The 18,285-nt window shown below is 34.7% G+C and overlaps 3 protein-coding genes across 3 annotated transcripts; all 3 read left to right on the forward strand.

The window, feature by feature from the left end:
• Nucleotides 1-2,216: 2,216 nt before the first annotated feature.
• On the forward strand, nucleotides 2,217-3,255 carry LOC144568134 (chlorophyll a-b binding protein 50, chloroplastic). The gene has a single exon (XM_078318378.1). The coding sequence runs from the start codon at nucleotides 2,288-2,290 to the stop codon at nucleotides 3,074-3,076; it is 789 nt and encodes a 262-aa protein (XP_078174504.1). The 5' UTR covers nucleotides 2,217-2,287; the 3' UTR covers nucleotides 3,077-3,255.
• Nucleotides 3,256-5,721: 2,466 nt separating this feature from the next.
• Nucleotides 5,722-6,748, forward strand: LOC144568135 (chlorophyll a-b binding protein 50, chloroplastic-like). Its single transcript, XM_078318379.1, has one exon. The coding sequence runs from the start codon at nucleotides 5,795-5,797 to the stop codon at nucleotides 6,581-6,583; it is 789 nt and encodes a 262-aa protein (XP_078174505.1). The 5' UTR covers nucleotides 5,722-5,794; the 3' UTR covers nucleotides 6,584-6,748.
• Nucleotides 6,749-10,741: 3,993 nt separating this feature from the next.
• LOC144568136 (chlorophyll a-b binding protein 50, chloroplastic-like) lies at nucleotides 10,742-11,761 on the forward strand. The gene has a single exon (XM_078318380.1). It carries the CDS (start codon nucleotides 10,797-10,799, stop codon nucleotides 11,583-11,585), a length of 789 nt encoding a protein of 262 aa, XP_078174506.1. The 5' UTR covers nucleotides 10,742-10,796; the 3' UTR covers nucleotides 11,586-11,761.
• Nucleotides 11,762-18,285: the final 6,524 nt, after the last annotated feature.

Consider the following 18,285-nt stretch of genomic DNA (forward strand, 5'->3'; position numbering starts at 1 on the left):
AGCAGATTGTTTTTAAACGGTCCGGATCTAAACTCAAAATTTGAGTTACCATAGCTGATATGAATTCGAGGGGCTCAGCTGGCTTGTTATTTTCCTTGAATCGGTCCAGAAATACCATGGCCTTCTAATGATTCGGCCCATATAGTTTTGGGCTGATCAACTACCACTCTCACTCTGTTGGGCCGATTCTAGCATTTTTATTGTTAACAAAATAATTTTTTTCTTAATGTTAACAGGTTACTCTGTATGAAGAGAATAACTATAATATGCAAAAATTGAAGTATCTTTGCAACTACATTTTGTTCAGCATATCGTTGATTTAGTGAGGAAAAAGAACCTATCACCCGTTTGATTTAGTGCTGGATATTGTCTGAATCGAAAAAAGTAGGAACGAAATTCATATTTTAACTATGAGAACCACATAATTGTTACATTTTAATTTTAGGAAGGCTTGGGCATTTGATTTAGTTCCCAACAACCCCGGTAGAGAAAAAATATGACTCATGCAAGGGTTCACACATGAAGTGTCCGAGTCAAAATCCGCGGCATACTATTGTATGTTCGAAGATGTCCTGTTCTCGGAGAAGAAGACGAGCGCTTAGTTCCACGCGGGAGAAGTTAAACACTCCAATGTTTCCAAATGTACAACTATCATAAACTGATGCCAATTCATTTTATCTGTATACATCTGGCAAAATAAGATAAAAGGGACGCATAACATTTTTCATAAACAACATCTAATTATTCAATAGAAAATTACAACACAAAATAGAGCCTAGTAAAAAGAATTATATATATTGTATTGGATACGAGCTATTGTGTCACAAAATCATTTCGCTGCCGTCATATCATTCACAAACATTTCAATGTTGCAATTTTTGAAAATACATTAAAAAGTTAGCCCAATCAACTTTAGCCCATTAGTTGGGATTTGTAAAGAATTAGCTTTTGAAGCCGAAAACAAGAAAAGGATGTGGAATGAAATCAGATCCAGATCTAATCAGTCCAGGTCCAGTTGAGAGCTAAATCCTATAATCCACCAAAGAAAAGAAAAAGGAAAAGGAAAAGCTGGGCCTAAATTTTAGTATCTTTCAGGCGTGTAACTCTTAAAATATTTGCACGTCGGATATGTCCATTTTTATAGAGGAAATTAATGGAGATTTTTCTTTTAAATATCAAATAATATGTATATTTTCAATTTATTAACAAAATATTCATTTGGGATTCAAATTTATACTATTCCATGCTCTTTCTGGATTGGAAATAAAAGCAGATTGTTCTAAATTTATTTTTCCAAAATAAAATAGGAAAATTGTAATAGGAATATGGTCCTATGGAATATAATTGAATGAAAAGGAAAGACAAGTGAGAATATGCAAGATAATGAGCAAATAAGCATTTAGAGAGGTCTATGTATTCTTAAAAGGGCTTGTAAACAAAGTTGCTACTCAACGTAGATAAATTTTAGCTATCTCGCCTTAACTTAATACTGAATTAATTAAATTTGTTATAAATTTTATATGTAAAATAATTACTCATAAATTAGATCGCTTCAATGGTTTGAATTCTTCACGTAAAGTCAATCTGATAAAGTTTGAAATTAAGCTCACTAATAAGTTAATTTGGTGAGCTTAAGAACACCTAAGTTCTACTTTAATCAAGGTTCTAAATAGCACGTTATAGTAGCGTTATAGCACCGTTATAGCGTTTTCGGACCATAAAAGTTACAACGCTATCAGTGTAATAACATGCTATTTAGCGCTATAGCAGCGCTAAATGAACATATCATTGTTTTTTTAATTGTTCCGCTATAACGCAATAAATGCTATTTAAACCATTGACTCTAATATAAAAGCAAGATTGTTTTAAGTATATTTTTCCAAAAGAAAAAGAAAAAAAAATAGAATAGAAATATGAACAGAAATAGAAGCAAGGATATACATAACGAACAAATAAGCATTTAGACAAGTTATATATATATTAATTCTCGTTTCATCAGTAAAAGGACTTGTGGCTATTACAAAACCAGTAGGTAAATTCTAAGTATCTGGCCACGAGAAGACTAATTACTTAAATATCTGAAAAAAAAGTTGTGGCTATTACAAAACGGACCCAAAAACTATCCGTTGCAAATCCAAATGCAAGGCAGAGCCAATGAAAAGAGAGAGAAAGATTTCCCTGGATAAGGACCATCACCTATTTAAACCCCAACCATCACCTTCTCTAAGCAAAAACACAACCAATTCTCTCTTAAAACAACACCAAAAACAAGAAAAAAAAAAAAGAAATGGCCGCAACAATGTCCCTTTCCTCCACCGCCTTTGCCGGCAAGACCATCAACATTGCCCCCTCCAGCTCATCAAGCCGGATTACCATGCGCAAGACTGTGACTAAGGCTAAGCCCGTCTCATCTGGCAGCCCCTGGTACGGCCCCGACCGTGTCCTGTACTTAGGCCCACTATCTGGCGAGCCTCCGTCCTACCTCACCGGTGAGTTCCCTGGTGACTACGGTTGGGACACCGCTGGGCTCTCTGCTGACCCCGAGACCTTTGCCAAGAACCGTGAGTTGGAAGTCATCCACAGCCGGTGGGCCATGCTCGGTGCCCTCGGTTGCGTTTTCCCAGAGCTCCTTGCACGCAACGGCGTGAAGTTCGGTGAGGCTGTGTGGTTCAAGGCTGGCTCTCAGATCTTCTCTGAGGGTGGTCTTGACTACCTGGGCAACCCTAGCTTGATCCATGCACAGAGCATCCTTGCCATCTGGGCTTGTCAGGTTATCTTGATGGGTGCAGTTGAGGGATACCGCATTGCTGGTGGTCCCCTCGGTGAGGTGGTTGACCCACTCTACCCAGGTGGAAGCTTCGACCCACTCGGCCTTGCTGACGACCCAGAGGCATTTGCTGAGCTGAAGGTTAAGGAGGTCAAGAACGGCAGATTGGCCATGTTCTCTATGTTTGGTTTCTTCGTTCAGGCCATTGTTACCGGCAAGGGCCCACTTGAGAACTTGGCCGATCACCTTGCGGATCCCGTCAACAACAACGCCTGGGCATACGCCACAAACTTTGTGCCCGGCAAGTGAGGGATTGATGCCAGGATTTGCTTTGTCTGGTTTTGGAAGTTTTCGCAAGATTAATTGAGTTGGTTTGTTTGGTTTCATCTAGTGTGGAATTGGCTAGCGACCTGATTAAGCTTGCTTCTGTTGTAAACTAGCCTTTGATTGGCAATTATGAACGAATTGGTTCTGATGTGATTATTTAACCCTCGTTTTCATTACTTAATTTCTTATATTCGAGTGTCAATTTATGTCGTTAATTGCATGCCTCGGAGCAATTTATTGGTTTTAAATTCGAATAGTTAACATTAATTTGATAAGTTAACACGTGTTTATACATCCATTATAATAGAAGATACCTCCTTAATTATTTGCACGATAATAAAATATTTAGATTTTGAAATAAAAAAGAGGCTCTTTATTTTAAATTTTTTAATAATTTCAGATTTAAAACTCAAATACCAAAAATAATAAAGTTAAAAATGATCTATTGCATATATAAGATTACAACATTTTATTTTCTCCTTGTTTCTCCTTCAAATTTACCCTTTACGCGCCTACTTACTCCATAACTAAACATATACTTCATCTAAGCCCTTCATCTTTTCTTTATTCAATCACACAGCTAGATTTGTCTATAGATCAGATAACTAACGGAAATGCTTAAGACCCAATGGGCATAATCGCCAAAAAGTGATAGTTATGGTTTAGGAAAAGCACAAGGGAATTCTTCTGTTTGATAGTATCACTCCAACATTGCCGGTTGTATATATGTTATACACTGGGCACATCTGAATTAGCTTGATTTAGCATAAACCACACAGCCTATCTTAGTTTCTCCCATACGCAATTCAAATCGGTAAACTACTACCCTATCTTAGTTGTGATCAATACCTAAATAAAGTTTAACAATTAAAAAAATAAAATCGCAAACATGCTGTTAGAAATGCAAAGATAAATCATCACCACAAGAAGTTTAACCAAAGCAAATTAATTACTTAATTTAAAGAAAACCAAGTGTTGAGTTACATTTCTAAACCAGAAGAAAAATACTTACCCCTTATGGACATAGTGACTAAAGTATAGGAAATAAAGAGAGAAAGAAGAGAGTAATATCTAATTTGTCGTTCTCTTCCATGCCCATTCTAAGGGCCCACGAGAGGAGTCCCAATCTTTGGCATTAACTCAAAATAAGAATCTTTTGAGTTTATCGTATCTCAGTCCGTCTGATCAGGATCGGAGCCAATCCGATCCGCGTCTATAACGCAGGCACCTTTTAATATTAGTGCGGGTCTCAATCAGAAATTCTCTAAAGGGAGAGAGAGGGAGCGCCCCGTCAAGAAAATTTTCTAATCATCTGCCCTTTTTTTCTTTATAACCTTTTATTATATAGTAAAGGTTTAAATAACGTTTGTCACGTCTTAACAAAACGGCTAAAAAAAACGGCGCTCAGCCACTATAGCGTGCTATAGTACCGATAAAGCCATAACTTTTATAGTCCAAAAACGATATAGTGTGCTATTTAGAACACTGTTATATAGAAATGTGAAGCCACTTTTTAGTGACGTGTTGTGAGGTGTAGAAGTGACAAACACCTTTAAAACTGCTTGTTGTGCATCCGAAACCACATCAGTACTGCATGAATAATTATAATGTTTCTACATGGAATGATGCCAATATATTTTTTCTATGTAACCTGACAAAATTAGATAGAAGGGCGTACGTATAACATATTTGATAAACAACATCTAATAATTCAATGAAAGTTGCAACACAAAACAGAGCCAAGTCAAAAGAAAAATATTATATTGTATTGGATACGAGCTATTGTCCCACAAAAAACCATTTCGCTTCTGTCATATCTTTCATAAACTATTCAATATTGCAATTTTTAAGTAAACACATTAAAAAAATTAGCCGAATTTACGTTAGACCATTAGTTGGACCTTGTAAAGGTTTCGCCTTTGAGGAACAGAACAAGAGAAGGATGCAGGAGAGCTAAATTTTGGAACCCACCAGTGAAAACCTTAAGATAAAATTGGGCCTATAAGCTAATAAAAATTAATAGATCAGGCCCACAATTATTTTAAAATTATTTAGGCATGTAACTCTAAATTAATAGATCAGGTCCATTTCTATAGCCTAATCCTGTTTAGGTTGAAAATTAATTAGGATTTTTTTTTAATATTTCATACTAATGCGTATCGGATGTGTTCGTTTTTTTTTTTTTTTTTTATTGCGGCGACTTAAAATTTGAGTTATTGCACACGAAATTACTTTTCTGTCTGTTTCATTTATTTTTTACAAAATAAAAAGAAAAATTTTAAATTGAAAAATATAAAAGAATAGAAAGAAAAAAGTAAAAAGTATGTAAGACAATGAGCAAATTAAGTAATTACAGAGGAATATTATTTCTGATTACATCAGTAAAAGGTTTGAAAACATTTGCTATATACTCAAAGCAGGTAGGTAAATTCTAGTTATGAGAAAGAGACATAACTATTAAAAGATCTGAAAAAAAGTTGTGGCTACTACAAAACCGATAACAAAAGTATCCGTTGCAAATCTAGAAGCAACGGAGGCGGAGCCAATATCAAAAGAGATATAGATTTCCCTGGATAAGGACCATCACCTATTTAAACCCCAAGCACCATCTTCATTCAGCATCAGCAGTTAAACACTACCAATTCAATCTTAACCAACACAAAAACAACCAAAAGAAAAAAAAAAAAAAAAAAAAAAACAATGGCCTCAACAATGTCCCATTCCTCCACAGCCTTCGCCGGCAAGACCATCAACATCACCCCCGCCGGCTCATCAAGCCGTGTTACCATGCGCAAGAATGTGACCAAGGCTAAGCCCGTCTCATCAGGCAGCCCCTGGTACGGCCCAGACCGTGTCCTGTACTTGGGCCCACTATCCGGAGAGCCCCCGTCCTACCTCACCGGTGAGTTCCCTGGTGATTATGGCTGGGACACCGCTGGGCTCTCCGCCGACCCTGAGACCTTCGCCAAGAACCGTGAGTTGGAAGTCATCCACTGCCGGTGGGCCATGCTTGGTGCCCTTGGTTGCGTTTTTCCAGAGCTTCTTGCACGCAACGGTGTGAAGTTCGGTGAAGCCGTGTGGTTCAAGGCTGGTTCTCAGATCTTCTCTGAGGGTGGTCTTGACTACCTGGGCAACCCTAGCTTGATCCATGCACAGAGCATCCTTGCCATATGGGCTTGCCAGGTCATCTTGATGGGTGCAGTTGAGGGATACCGCATTGCTGGTGGTCCCCTCGGTGAGGTGGTCGACCCACTCTACCCAGGTGGAAGCTTCGACCCACTCGGCCTTGCTGACGACCCAGAGGCATTTGCTGAGCTCAAGGTGAAAGAGGTCAAGAATGGCAGATTGGCGATGTTCTCTATGTTCGGTTTCTTCATTCAGGCCATCGTCACCGGCAAGGGCCCGCTTGAGAACTTGGCTGATCACCTTGCGGATCCCGTCAACAACAATGCCTGGTCATACGCCACCAACTTTGTGCCCGGCAAGTGAGGGATTAATGCCAGGATTTGCTTGGTGTGGTTTTGAAATTTTGGCAAGATTAATTAAGCTGGTTTGTTTGGTTTCATGCATAGAATTGGCTAGCTACCCGATTAAGCTTGCTTCTGTTGTAAACTAGACTTTAATTGGCAATATTTATCAATGAATTGGTTCTATTTGTTATTATTATATAATTGAAGTATTTCTTTCTTATATTGGAGTAACAATGTGTGACGATTATTGCATGCCTCTCTTTGTTATTATTTAACCCTTTATAACAGAAAGTATCAACTTAATTATTTGCACGATATTTAATATATCAAGATTTTGATTAAATTGTTATAGTTAAATAACACATTTTTATAGTGAGTTTTATTTCACGAAAATTATAATTTTTATTTCGTAATTTTCATGAAATTGATTCTTTTGAGCGTTAAATTGGTCAACTTCCATGGGTTTAATTTGCTATATTTCCGAAAATTAAATTGTATGTTTATTGAAATCAATTTGTGAATTTCATGAATTTCATGAGTTTGGGGATTTTAGGATTTTTTTGGGGGTATTTTTGAGATATTTTTGAAATTTATGGAATTATTATGGTCAATTATATAAATTAGAGTTTCAGCATGTTCATAGAATTGATTTGGGATTTATTGAGGGTTTGTTTGAAATTTTCATGAAATTAATATGATGAACTTTTTGGCGTTTTGTTTTTGTTTTCTGACGTGAGATATTCATGGAATTAATTTATTTTGATGAAATTCCAAGAAATTAATATGATGAACTGATGTGGTGATTTGAGGATCTTTTGTAGCTTTTGTAATGGCTTAGGATTTTTTGGAATTATATTTTATGGTCGGTATCAAGCTAAAACTAGTTATTTTATTATTGTACTAAAAATTTATTTCAGAAAAACATGATATAAGAATTGTGAAAATTATTTAATTTGAAAATTGATTTATATGATGCAGTGTTCTAAATAGTCTATTATAGTGTTTTTGGACCTTAAACGCTAAGTTATGAGATAAAAGTATGTTATTTAAGCTACGACTGCTATAGTGCTAATAGTGGTTCGCTATAGCGCGTAGCATATAGCGCATGTTATGCTACATAAGCTTTTATTTCAAGAAACAAATAAAATATTTCTTTTAAAGATCAATTTTTTTAAGGTCCATATTATTTTTTGCTTCTAAATTGAAAAATATAGTTATTTTCAATAGAAAATAAATAATTAGTTTATGTCATGATACTTCGGTTATTTAGAATAAAAATTAAATAGTTTATGACATTACTAAGGATATTTTGAATTTTGCTCTGATTCAATATGAATATTATAATTTTTTAATTAATTTGGTGTTACATATTGTTCTTTGAGACTTTATGTAATATTGATAATTAATAGAATTATATAATATAATTTTTGAAAAATACAAATGCTATATAGGATAACTTTCACTATAGCTACGCTATTTGCGATAGTTTCTTTTTAACCTTTTCGCTGTGATAATTACTATTTAGAACTTTGATTAAGATGTAATAAACATTATAACTCTATAAATTATACTTAGAAAATTTTGTTTGCTGATGAAAGAATTCAGTAACGATTGAAAAATCAGAATTTCAATTTGAAACATTTCTTTTCAGCTCAAAATAAATATTTTTGACCTTGATTTATTTTCTTTAGCTAAGAATAAATTAAAATAACGTAACTCTTTTAATTTGAATATTGCTTTATATATTTTTTTTTAAAAACATAATAAATTATTGCAATCAATTGGATGATTTTCTTAACCTAAACAAAATCATTCGGACTACAACAAATCATTCTGGAGGATTGTATATATGCAAAGTAGGTACGCATTTTAAATTTTTTACTCGCTACGCCAATTAATTAATCGTTGGCAGTAATCAAACCGTTATGGATTTTTCTGATTAATCGACCGATTATAGCTGATTATTTTTTATTATTTCCGATTAATCATTTTGCGGTACCATGTTTGTCCGATAACCACATACCATTATTTACAACACTGATATATACTGTACTACAGCCATGCAAGAGGCTCAGTAAAGAGTAGCATATATACACTTCATACAAGATGGCAATGCTCGCACTGCGTCTTCCTTGAGCCTTGTGCTCCTCGTTTTCAAGAGAGGAAATGGCTAAGCTTAATCCATCAAGGAGCTGATCGACCGATTGATCCTTTCCAAAGCTAGATGTAATCGAAATCCCTCTTTCACCAAAGCCTCAATTCGAACAACCTTTACAATCTTAGCAGGATGGGTGCTCGACACGAGCAATAAAAAGGGGGGTGGAGGGGTTCGGGTTAATTTAGTTTAAGTTGAAAATTTACGAGTCCCTTTTAATATTCATACCAATGCAGATCAGATGTGTTCAGGTTCTTTTTTGCAGTAACTCAAAATTAAATTATTGAAGTGGCAATGGGACTGATATGCAATGGGACACAGATTGTGAAAGCCATTGCTGCTCCAAACAACAACCATGAAGGATTACCCCACACACGTGTTCTTAGTTGTACCGAAACAAATGAGACAATTCTTCAATGTATCTACACAATGGAAACCTGGAGATGGAGCAACAATTCGTATTCTGGGACCATGATTGGGGTGAAGGGATATTGAGGTTCAGATTACCTAACTTGAATTCATTCACTGTAGAAAAGGGGATGTCACTGCAAACAGTGGCTAGTGAACAACACATGGAACACTTGTTCAGGCCTAATCTGTCAACTCTAGCACAACAAGAATTGGGTACATTGTGGAATCTTCTTGCATGGTTAATCCTAAGGCAGAGTATTAGGGATGAAATGGCATGGAAAATTGGAAATTAATGACTAAAGGAGTCTTCACTGTCAAATCAGCGTACACCGGTCTCAAGGAAGGGTCTAGGATCAAGACGACTATATCAAAGATCTGGAAGGTCAAGGCATGCACAACCGAGAATCAAGATATTCGCATGGCTAGCGGCACAGAATAAGATTCTCACACACGACAACTTACAAAAGAGGGGCAGGTTATTGGTCAGTAGATGCCTATTTTGTCATGCGGATGTGGAAACAACGAGACATCTGGTTGAAGAATGCCGTCACATGCAGACGGTTTATGTGAAATTGAGACGACACAGACCAGCACACAATTGGCCAATAAAACCAACTGTACAGATCACCAACAAGGACAAGGTAGGCAAATTGGATCATATGCAAAAGTCAGGGATGTCGATCATGCAGTTCGTGCTATGGAGGGAGAGATGTGCTCGCTGTTTCACTGATAACCACAAGCACATTAATTGCTGATTTAATGGAGGAAATAAATGGGCAATTAAGGCTATACGAGACAACAAAACTGCAAATTCAAAATATAGATGACACAGGATCTCGTGAGGGATGAACAGACAAAGGAGTCCTATTCATGGTTCTGACAAGGTCGCTAACCCACTGGAGCAACGGTACCGGTGTACCAGTTTGATCACTGGTACAAGAAGAATGCTGGTATGCAAGCGCAACAGTGGAAGAAGACTTTTTTTTTTTTGTAGATTTTAATCCGGTTTTTATTCACTTTTTTCTGGTTTTCCAGTATTTTGTTTTATCATATTTCAATTCTTTTTTCAAACTTAGCTCAAATGTTTTGAGCAAAACCTTTTTTTTTTTTGTGGCTACCACACTCATGTAACGGAAACTTATTTCAATATAATACAAATGTGGGCTATAGATCCTCATTTTTCGTCAAAAATAATTTTTAATTATAGCGGACCATACAAATTACTCTTCTGTCTGGACTGGAAGCACTATAAAAACATATTGTTTTAATTCTTTTTTTTTCAACATAAAAAGAAATATATAATATAATAGAAAGTGTATATTATTTCTGGTTACATCAGTAAAAGGGTTTGACGGTTTGTAAACATTTGCTACTCCAAGCTGGTAACTGGTAGGTAAACTCTACTTATCTCGCCATCAGAAAGAGACATAATTATTAAATAAAATATACGAAATAAAAGTTCTGGCTACTACACAACCGACACAAAAGCTATGATCCGTTTGCAAATCCAGATGCAACGAAGGAAGAGCCAATATGGAAAGAGAGAAAGATTTCCTTGGATAAGGACCGTCACCTATTTCAATCCCAAGCACCACCTTCATTCAGCATAAACCCTACCCATTCTCTCTTAACCAACAGAAAACAACCTAAAGAAAAAAGATAAACAATGGCCTCAACAATGTCTCATTCCTCCACCGCCTTTGCCGGCAAGACCATCAACATTGCCCCCTCCAGCTCATCAAGCCGGATTACCATGCGCAAGACTGTGACTAAGGCTAAGCCCGTCTCATCTGGCAGCCCCTGGTACGGCCCCGACCGTGTCCTGTACTTGGGCCCACTATCTGGCGAGCCTCCGTCCTACCTCACCGGTGAGTTCCCTGGTGACTACGGTTGGGACACCGCTGGGCTCTCTGCTGACCCCGAGACCTTTGCCAAGAACCGTGAGTTGGAAGTCATCCACAGCCGGTGGGCCATGCTCGGTGCCCTCGGTTGCGTTTTCCCAGAGCTCCTTGCACGCAACGGCGTGAAGTTCGGTGAGGCTGTGTGGTTCAAGGCTGGCTCTCAGATCTTCTCTGAGGGTGGTCTTGACTACCTGGGCAACCCTAGCTTGATCCATGCACAGAGCATCCTTGCCATCTGGGCTTGCCAAGTTATCTTGATGGGTGCAGTTGAGGGATACCGCATTGCTGGTGGTCCCCTCGGTGAGGTGGTCGACCCACTCTACCCAGGTGGAAGCTTTGACCCACTCGGCCTTGCTGATGACCCAGAGGCATTTGCCGAGCTGAAGGTTAAGGAGGTCAAGAACGGCAGATTGGCCATGTTCTCTATGTTTGGTTTCTTCGTTCAGGCCATTGTCACCGGCAAGGGCCCGCTTGAGAACTTGGCCGATCACCTGGCAGATCCCGTCAACAACAACGCCTGGTCATATGCCACCAACTTTGTGCCCGGCAAGTGAGGGATTGATGCCAGTTTTTGCTTTGTCTGGTTTTTGAAGTTTTGGCAGAATTAATTGAGTTGGTTGGTTTGGTTTCATTTGTGGAATTAGCAAACTGATTAAGATTGCTTCTGTTGTAAACTAGCCTTTGATTGGCAATATTTATCAATGAATTGGTTCTGTTTGTCATTATTTAATTGACCCTCGTTTTTAGTATTTATTTCTTCTATTCGAGCAACAATTTGTGGCGTTCTCGTTGTTATTATTTAACCCATTATAAGGCACCACCTTAATTATTTACATGATATTGAATATATCAAGATTTTGATCAAATTGTGATATTTAAATAACACATTACTATCATGAATTTACTTGATGAAAAATTATAATTTTTATTTTATAATTTCATGAATTGATTATTTTGAACATTAAACTGGTTCAATTCCTTTAATTTAATTTGGTAAATTGCAGAAAATTGAATTGTAGGTAATTAAATCAATTTTTGGATTTCATGATTGTGGGCATTTTAGGATTGTTTGGAAATTCATGGAATTATTATGGTGAATTTCATAAATTAGATCAGTTTCGGCATGTTCGTAGAATTGATTTGGGATTTATTATGGTTTTATTTGTGATTTTCATGAAATTAATGTGATGAATTTCGTGAAGTTTGACATTTGTTTTCTGCTTGAGAAATTTGTGGAATTTATTTTGATGAAATTCCGAGAATTATAGTTTATTTGGTTAGGTGACATGAGGATCCGATTTTTTTATTTATATCCAAAAAAATATATATAAATTTAAAAAAATAACCAAACCGCCTGTTAATTTCCAAATCTACCCAAACCGGAAAAAAAATTTCCGGTTTCAATACCAATTTCCGGAAAAAAAATTTCCGGAAATTGGATCCTAAATCCGGAATAATTTTTTCCGGAATTAGTTTTTTTTTTTTTTGGGAAATTTTTTTTTGGATCCGAAAATATTTTTTTAGGAAAATTTTTTTTCATTTTTCAGTTTTTATTTATAATTTATTTATTTATTGTATTGAAGTATTACAAATATTTAATATATTTTTTAAAAAATAGATGGAATACTATATAATTTGATTTATTCGAACGACTGCTACAAATAATCCAGATCAACATTTTTCATGCCGGATTTTTTACGGCCGTAAAAAAATAATATAATATAATATATGTATATGTATATATAATATAATATATGTATATATAATATAATATATGTATATATAATATAATATATGTATATATATGTATATATAATATAAGAGGAGGGTTCCAATGCCTCATTTTTTTCATACCTCACATACCTCATATTTTATATTTTCGTTTTCAAAGTCCAAATTGTTGATCCGAACCGTTCAATAAAATATTTATACTAAAATATGCATGGAGATAAAATTTTATATTTTTTGGATTTTTTTTGCTATTTTAAAATATTTATACTAAAATATGCACATTTTAAAATACACATATAATATAATATATGTATATGTATATATAATATAATATATTTTTTAAGATGGGTAGAAAATCATTGTTTTTTGAATGGTTCAAAAACATTGATTTTATACCTATCTTAAAAAATAGCAAAAAAAATTCAAAAAATATAAAATTTCATCTCCATGTATATTTTAGTATAAATATTTTATTGAACGGTTCGGATCGATAATTTGGACTTTGAAAACGAAAATATAAAATATGAGGTATGATGAGGTATGAAAAAATGAGGCATTGGAACCCTCCTCTTATATTATATATACATATATATACATATACATATACATATACATATACATATACATATATTATATTATATTATTTTTTCTTACGGCCGTAAAAAATCCAGCATGAAAAATGTTGATCCGGATTATTTGTAGCAGTCGTTCGAATAAATCAAATTATATAGTATTCCATCTATTTTTAAAAAAATATATTAAATATTTGTAATACTTCAATACAATAAATAAATAAATTATAAATAAAAACTGAAAAATGAAAAAAAAATTTCCCAAAAAAAAAAAAAATCTAATTCCGGAAAAAATTATTCCGGAATTAGGAAAACAAAAAGAAATCCTTAATCCGGAAAAAATTATTCCGGATTTAGGATCCAATTTCCGAAAAAAAAATTTCCAGAAATTGGTATTGAAACCGGAAATTTTTTTTCCGGTTTGGGTAAATTTGGAAATTAACAGGCGGTTTGGTTATTTTTTAAAATTTATATATTTTTTTGGATATAAATAAAAAAATCGGCATGAGGATTATCTGCGGATTTTGTAATGGTTGAGGATTATTTAGAACTATATTTTAATGGTCAATAACAAACTGATACTAATTCAGGTGGGGAACTTTTTTTTTGGATATTAAATAGAGTTGAGTTGCTTGATATTCGACTTTTACTTAAAAAAATAACAAACTGATATTAATTATTTTATTGTACTGAAATTTTATTTCAGAAAGACGTGCTTTCACGATTGCGAAAATTATTTGATTTTAAAAAATGATTAATACGATGTAACAAGTATTAGAACTCATGAATTTGTATTTTAAAAAAAATGTTTGCAATGTTTTGTGATGAAAGAATTCGATCACGATTGAAAATAATAATTTCAGCTTGAAATCATTTATTTTCAGCTCAAAACAAAATTTCTTAATCTTGTAAAGACTTATTCGAATAACACTTTTAGTTTGGAGAAATCTTCTGGTACTCCAGACCACTGTACCCGAATCAATCCCCCCACCAATTCAACAGATATATTTCTAATTTTGGAAATCAGTTCGACTGATATATTTCCAATTTTGTATTGCTAAATAATGAGGAGTGCTATACCAAGAGCAACGATTCTAATTTTGAGAGCTGAGAGAATTTTTTGTTTCTAAATACCCAATTTACCCTTACTTATTAAATAGATTGATTCATTACCGAATCCACTTCCTCTCTCTCACTTAATTAATTATAGAACTAATTAAAGGAAAGTTTTCTCCATTAGAAAAATAAAAATCCTTCCTTCCATAAATTATATATCCCCAAAAATATGATTGCCTAGAAAAAGGTAGTGTCCACGAAAGGACAAATTCACTGCTGACTTTACTCTTCAACTATTCACCAGATGCCAAGATAGTTCTTGTTCTTGCGGCCTTTGCAATATGATATGGAGATTTTATGGTAGCTGTGAATCAGTATACAAATAAAAGGGACAAATTTATCAACTCGTTGATGCTTCTGAAGCAAGTCACCTGGTACCCTCGAGAGTGAGAATACTCTAAAATCTCATATATCAGTTATCGAAGACATCATAAACACTTTTCTTGGCGTTGTGTACTACATCATGGAACTTAAGGGTTTTCGAATGGAACAACATTCTCTCCGAAATCAGAATTAATGAGGTTATTATTGGATGATTAGAATTGTAATCCACTGTTAGGTGAGTTTTCAAAAGACTTTAAATTTTAGTACATTTTTAAATTCATCTGGTAGTACATTTTTAGTAAATATTGGATTTTTAGTTCATTTATCTGTGATCGATATATATTTCATAAATAGTTACAACCAATGCCTTCCTAAAAGCTAAATAAAAGAAAAACAAATATGCATACTTGTACTATCTCTGTTTAAATTGAGATGCTAAGTTTACAACACCCTCTTTTACTTTCCCTAAACACAGGTATACTTTAAGCCTCAATGAAAAGTCAGAACTAGCTATTTCTACTTAGAAAATCAGATATTACTACGAGCAATTGAATACTGGCATTACTATCTACCGTAAGCGTGAACGTGTGTGTGCTCGAAAATTTACGCAATGCCAATTCACACAGTGATTTTTTGTTAACTTATTTCTAGCAATTTGCTTAACCAACTTCCTCTTTTCATTTTCTATACGAAGATAAATTAGCCAAGTACACATAGATATAATTTGTACCTTGTCAGCATGAGGATTTCCAGAAATGGAAGGGCAATCATATTTTGTCCTATAATAAATTATTTGATATTGGAGACTGATATTAATAAAAAGAGAAGTTGAAAGGACTTTTTTTACGTAGAGAAAAATATTATTAGTCAACCAACTTAGTTGATATTTAGAGATAATTTATGTATATTGTACTCTACATTTTAATGCTAAACTGTCAAGCTATTATTTTTTCTACCAATTTAGAAGTAGCTAAAATCATTCAATAATTAGAAACATAACTATATATATATATGAGACACAATATTTTTTGAAATATAGAACTCACGGAAGAAAGGATTTTTTTTTTCTAATAGAAGGAAATTTTCCTTAAATTAGTTCTATCATTAATTGGGTGAGAGAAAGGAAGTGGATCCTTTAATTAAGCAATCCATTTAAAGAGCAAGGGTAAATTGGGTATTTAGAAACAAAAAATTCTCTCAGCTCTCAAAATTAGAATTGTTGCACTCAGTATAGAACTCCCCCTAAATAATAGTGAACGGCATTTTGAATCGAGAATAAACCATCATACCCCATCTAACCCCCAACTAGTTCAACCGATAACCACCACTTCAACTGTCAACCACCTTTCTAATTTTAATTATGAATTTGGTCGTTATTTCCTGCTCTCTTTTTACAATTGCACAGTTAATTACAAGCTCTCCCAAACTAAAATCCAAAATATCACCTTGCACAAACACTCACTTTCTCTCTCCAGCGCTCCTTTCTTCTCTCCAACGCTTGTTTCTTCCAAAATTCTAAATCTCTGATTGCGGAGTTATCTCGATTGGAGAGAGATCGCCAGCAGAGATGAAAGGGACGGCGAGGGTTCAACAAAGAGAAAAGGTTTCTGTCCACTGGGTTTTGTCCACCATTTGTCCACAACCTTATCCAACTCCCATTTGTCGGTCCCCACCACGTCTTGCTATTCAAACACCCGATCCCTCAAAAAGTTCCGATCTCTCTTTCTCTCTTCTTTCTCTCCTTCTGATCTCTCATTCTGATCTCTCCGTCTCTCTTTCTCATCTCTTTTTTAGCACAAAACAAAAGAAATCAAAGTTCCGATCTCCTTCTCTCTTTCTCATCTCTCATTCCGTTTTATTTATTGAATTTGATTTATCCAATTAGTTTTTTTACCCTCTTTGGAGGCTCCATGACACGATTAGACGAAGGTGGCAAGGGATGGATCATGGAGGAGCGCCCGCCCCGACGGAAGGAACGCGCACAACTGGCACTGGTCGGAGCTGTATTGCCTAGAGTGGTCACGATCGCTTCTCTCCTCCCTGCTCTACGATCTTCAGATCCTCAACAGCGAAGGCCGGCTCTACATCCGCACCAAAGCCATTGACAAGGGGCTGGGGGAATGTGAGGCGTATGTGAATGCCAGTAAAGGGAAGGTGATACCAGGGTATGAGCTCTCAATCAAACTTATCACAAAAGAGAAGGTGATAGATTTTCACTGTATTGCCCTCAATCGTTCCTGTATCAGCAGCCTATATTTTCATTTGATCTGTTATTTAGTAGTAACAATATGCATTACTTCTCTACGAGGGCACTTTAATTGAGATCTCAGTGTGAATTCAATCTTTGTCACATATCACAAGGATCTATATCTTACTCTAGAAGTAACTATTGAGCTTTAAGTTCGCTTTATTTATTGGAGATTACTGACTTGATCTCGTTTTTGAAGAGCACGGCAAAATTCAAATCTAGTAAGTTATTTCTGTTGAATTTGTTGTTTTCATTGTATGCAGTAACAGATCTAGCATTTCAAATGAAATCTGGAGAAAAGAGATGATAGAGAGGGGATATGGAGTATTGATCTGTTAATTTTACTGTATTGCCCCGTTAATTTTACAGTATTCATTTTGTCATTTTACAGTATTCATCTTGTGGAAATCTGGAGGAAATAGATGATAGAGAGGCGATATGGAGTGTTAGTCTGTTAATTTTACAGTATTGCGTTGTTAATTTTACAGTATTCATCTTGTCATTTTACAGTATTCATCTTATAGAAATTTGGAAGAAAGAGATGATAGAGAGGCGATATGGAGTATTGATCTATTAATTTTATAGTATTGCCTCGTTAATTTTACAGTATTCATCTTGTGAAAATCTGGAGGAAAGAGATGATAGAAAGACGATATGGAGTATTGATTTGTTAATTTTACAGTATTTATCATGTAATTTTATAGTATTAATCTTGTAATTTTACAGTATTCATCTTGTGAAAATCTGGAGGAAAGAGATGATAGAGATGCTTCTTACTCATCCGAACAAGATTAAATTGAAAATTCTACTGTATACAAGATTCAATTTTACAGTTCTGCTGATTCAATTTTACAGTATACAAGATTCGATTGTAAATTTTACTGTGTAGAAGATTCAATTTTACAGTATACAAGATTTAATTGAAAATTTTACTGTATACAAGATTCAATTTTGCAGTATACAAGATTCAACCCAGTGCGGACGCTAATAATTAACTCTAACTGCTAATAATCACTAATAACTAACTCTAACTGCCAATAACTTCCTATAACTGTAATTTCCGAAAGTACAGTTTGAAAGTACATTTATTTTGTCCTGTTGTGCAAGTTGTAATTTTTTTCTAACTATCATGGAACTACTTCAAATAGTTGCTGGATGTTTTGTGATTAATTAATATATTTTATGTGATATATTATATAATTATACAATACGCAGAAGTAATTTTACAATATTCGCGCGCGCAAGTTAAAGGTGTAAGTTAAA

This window comes from Carex rostrata, chromosome 17, assembly GCF_964058835.1.
Source record: "Carex rostrata chromosome 17, lpCarRost1.2, whole genome shotgun sequence".
In the NCBI taxonomy this organism is placed as follows: Eukaryota; Viridiplantae; Streptophyta; class Magnoliopsida; order Poales; family Cyperaceae; genus Carex; species Carex rostrata.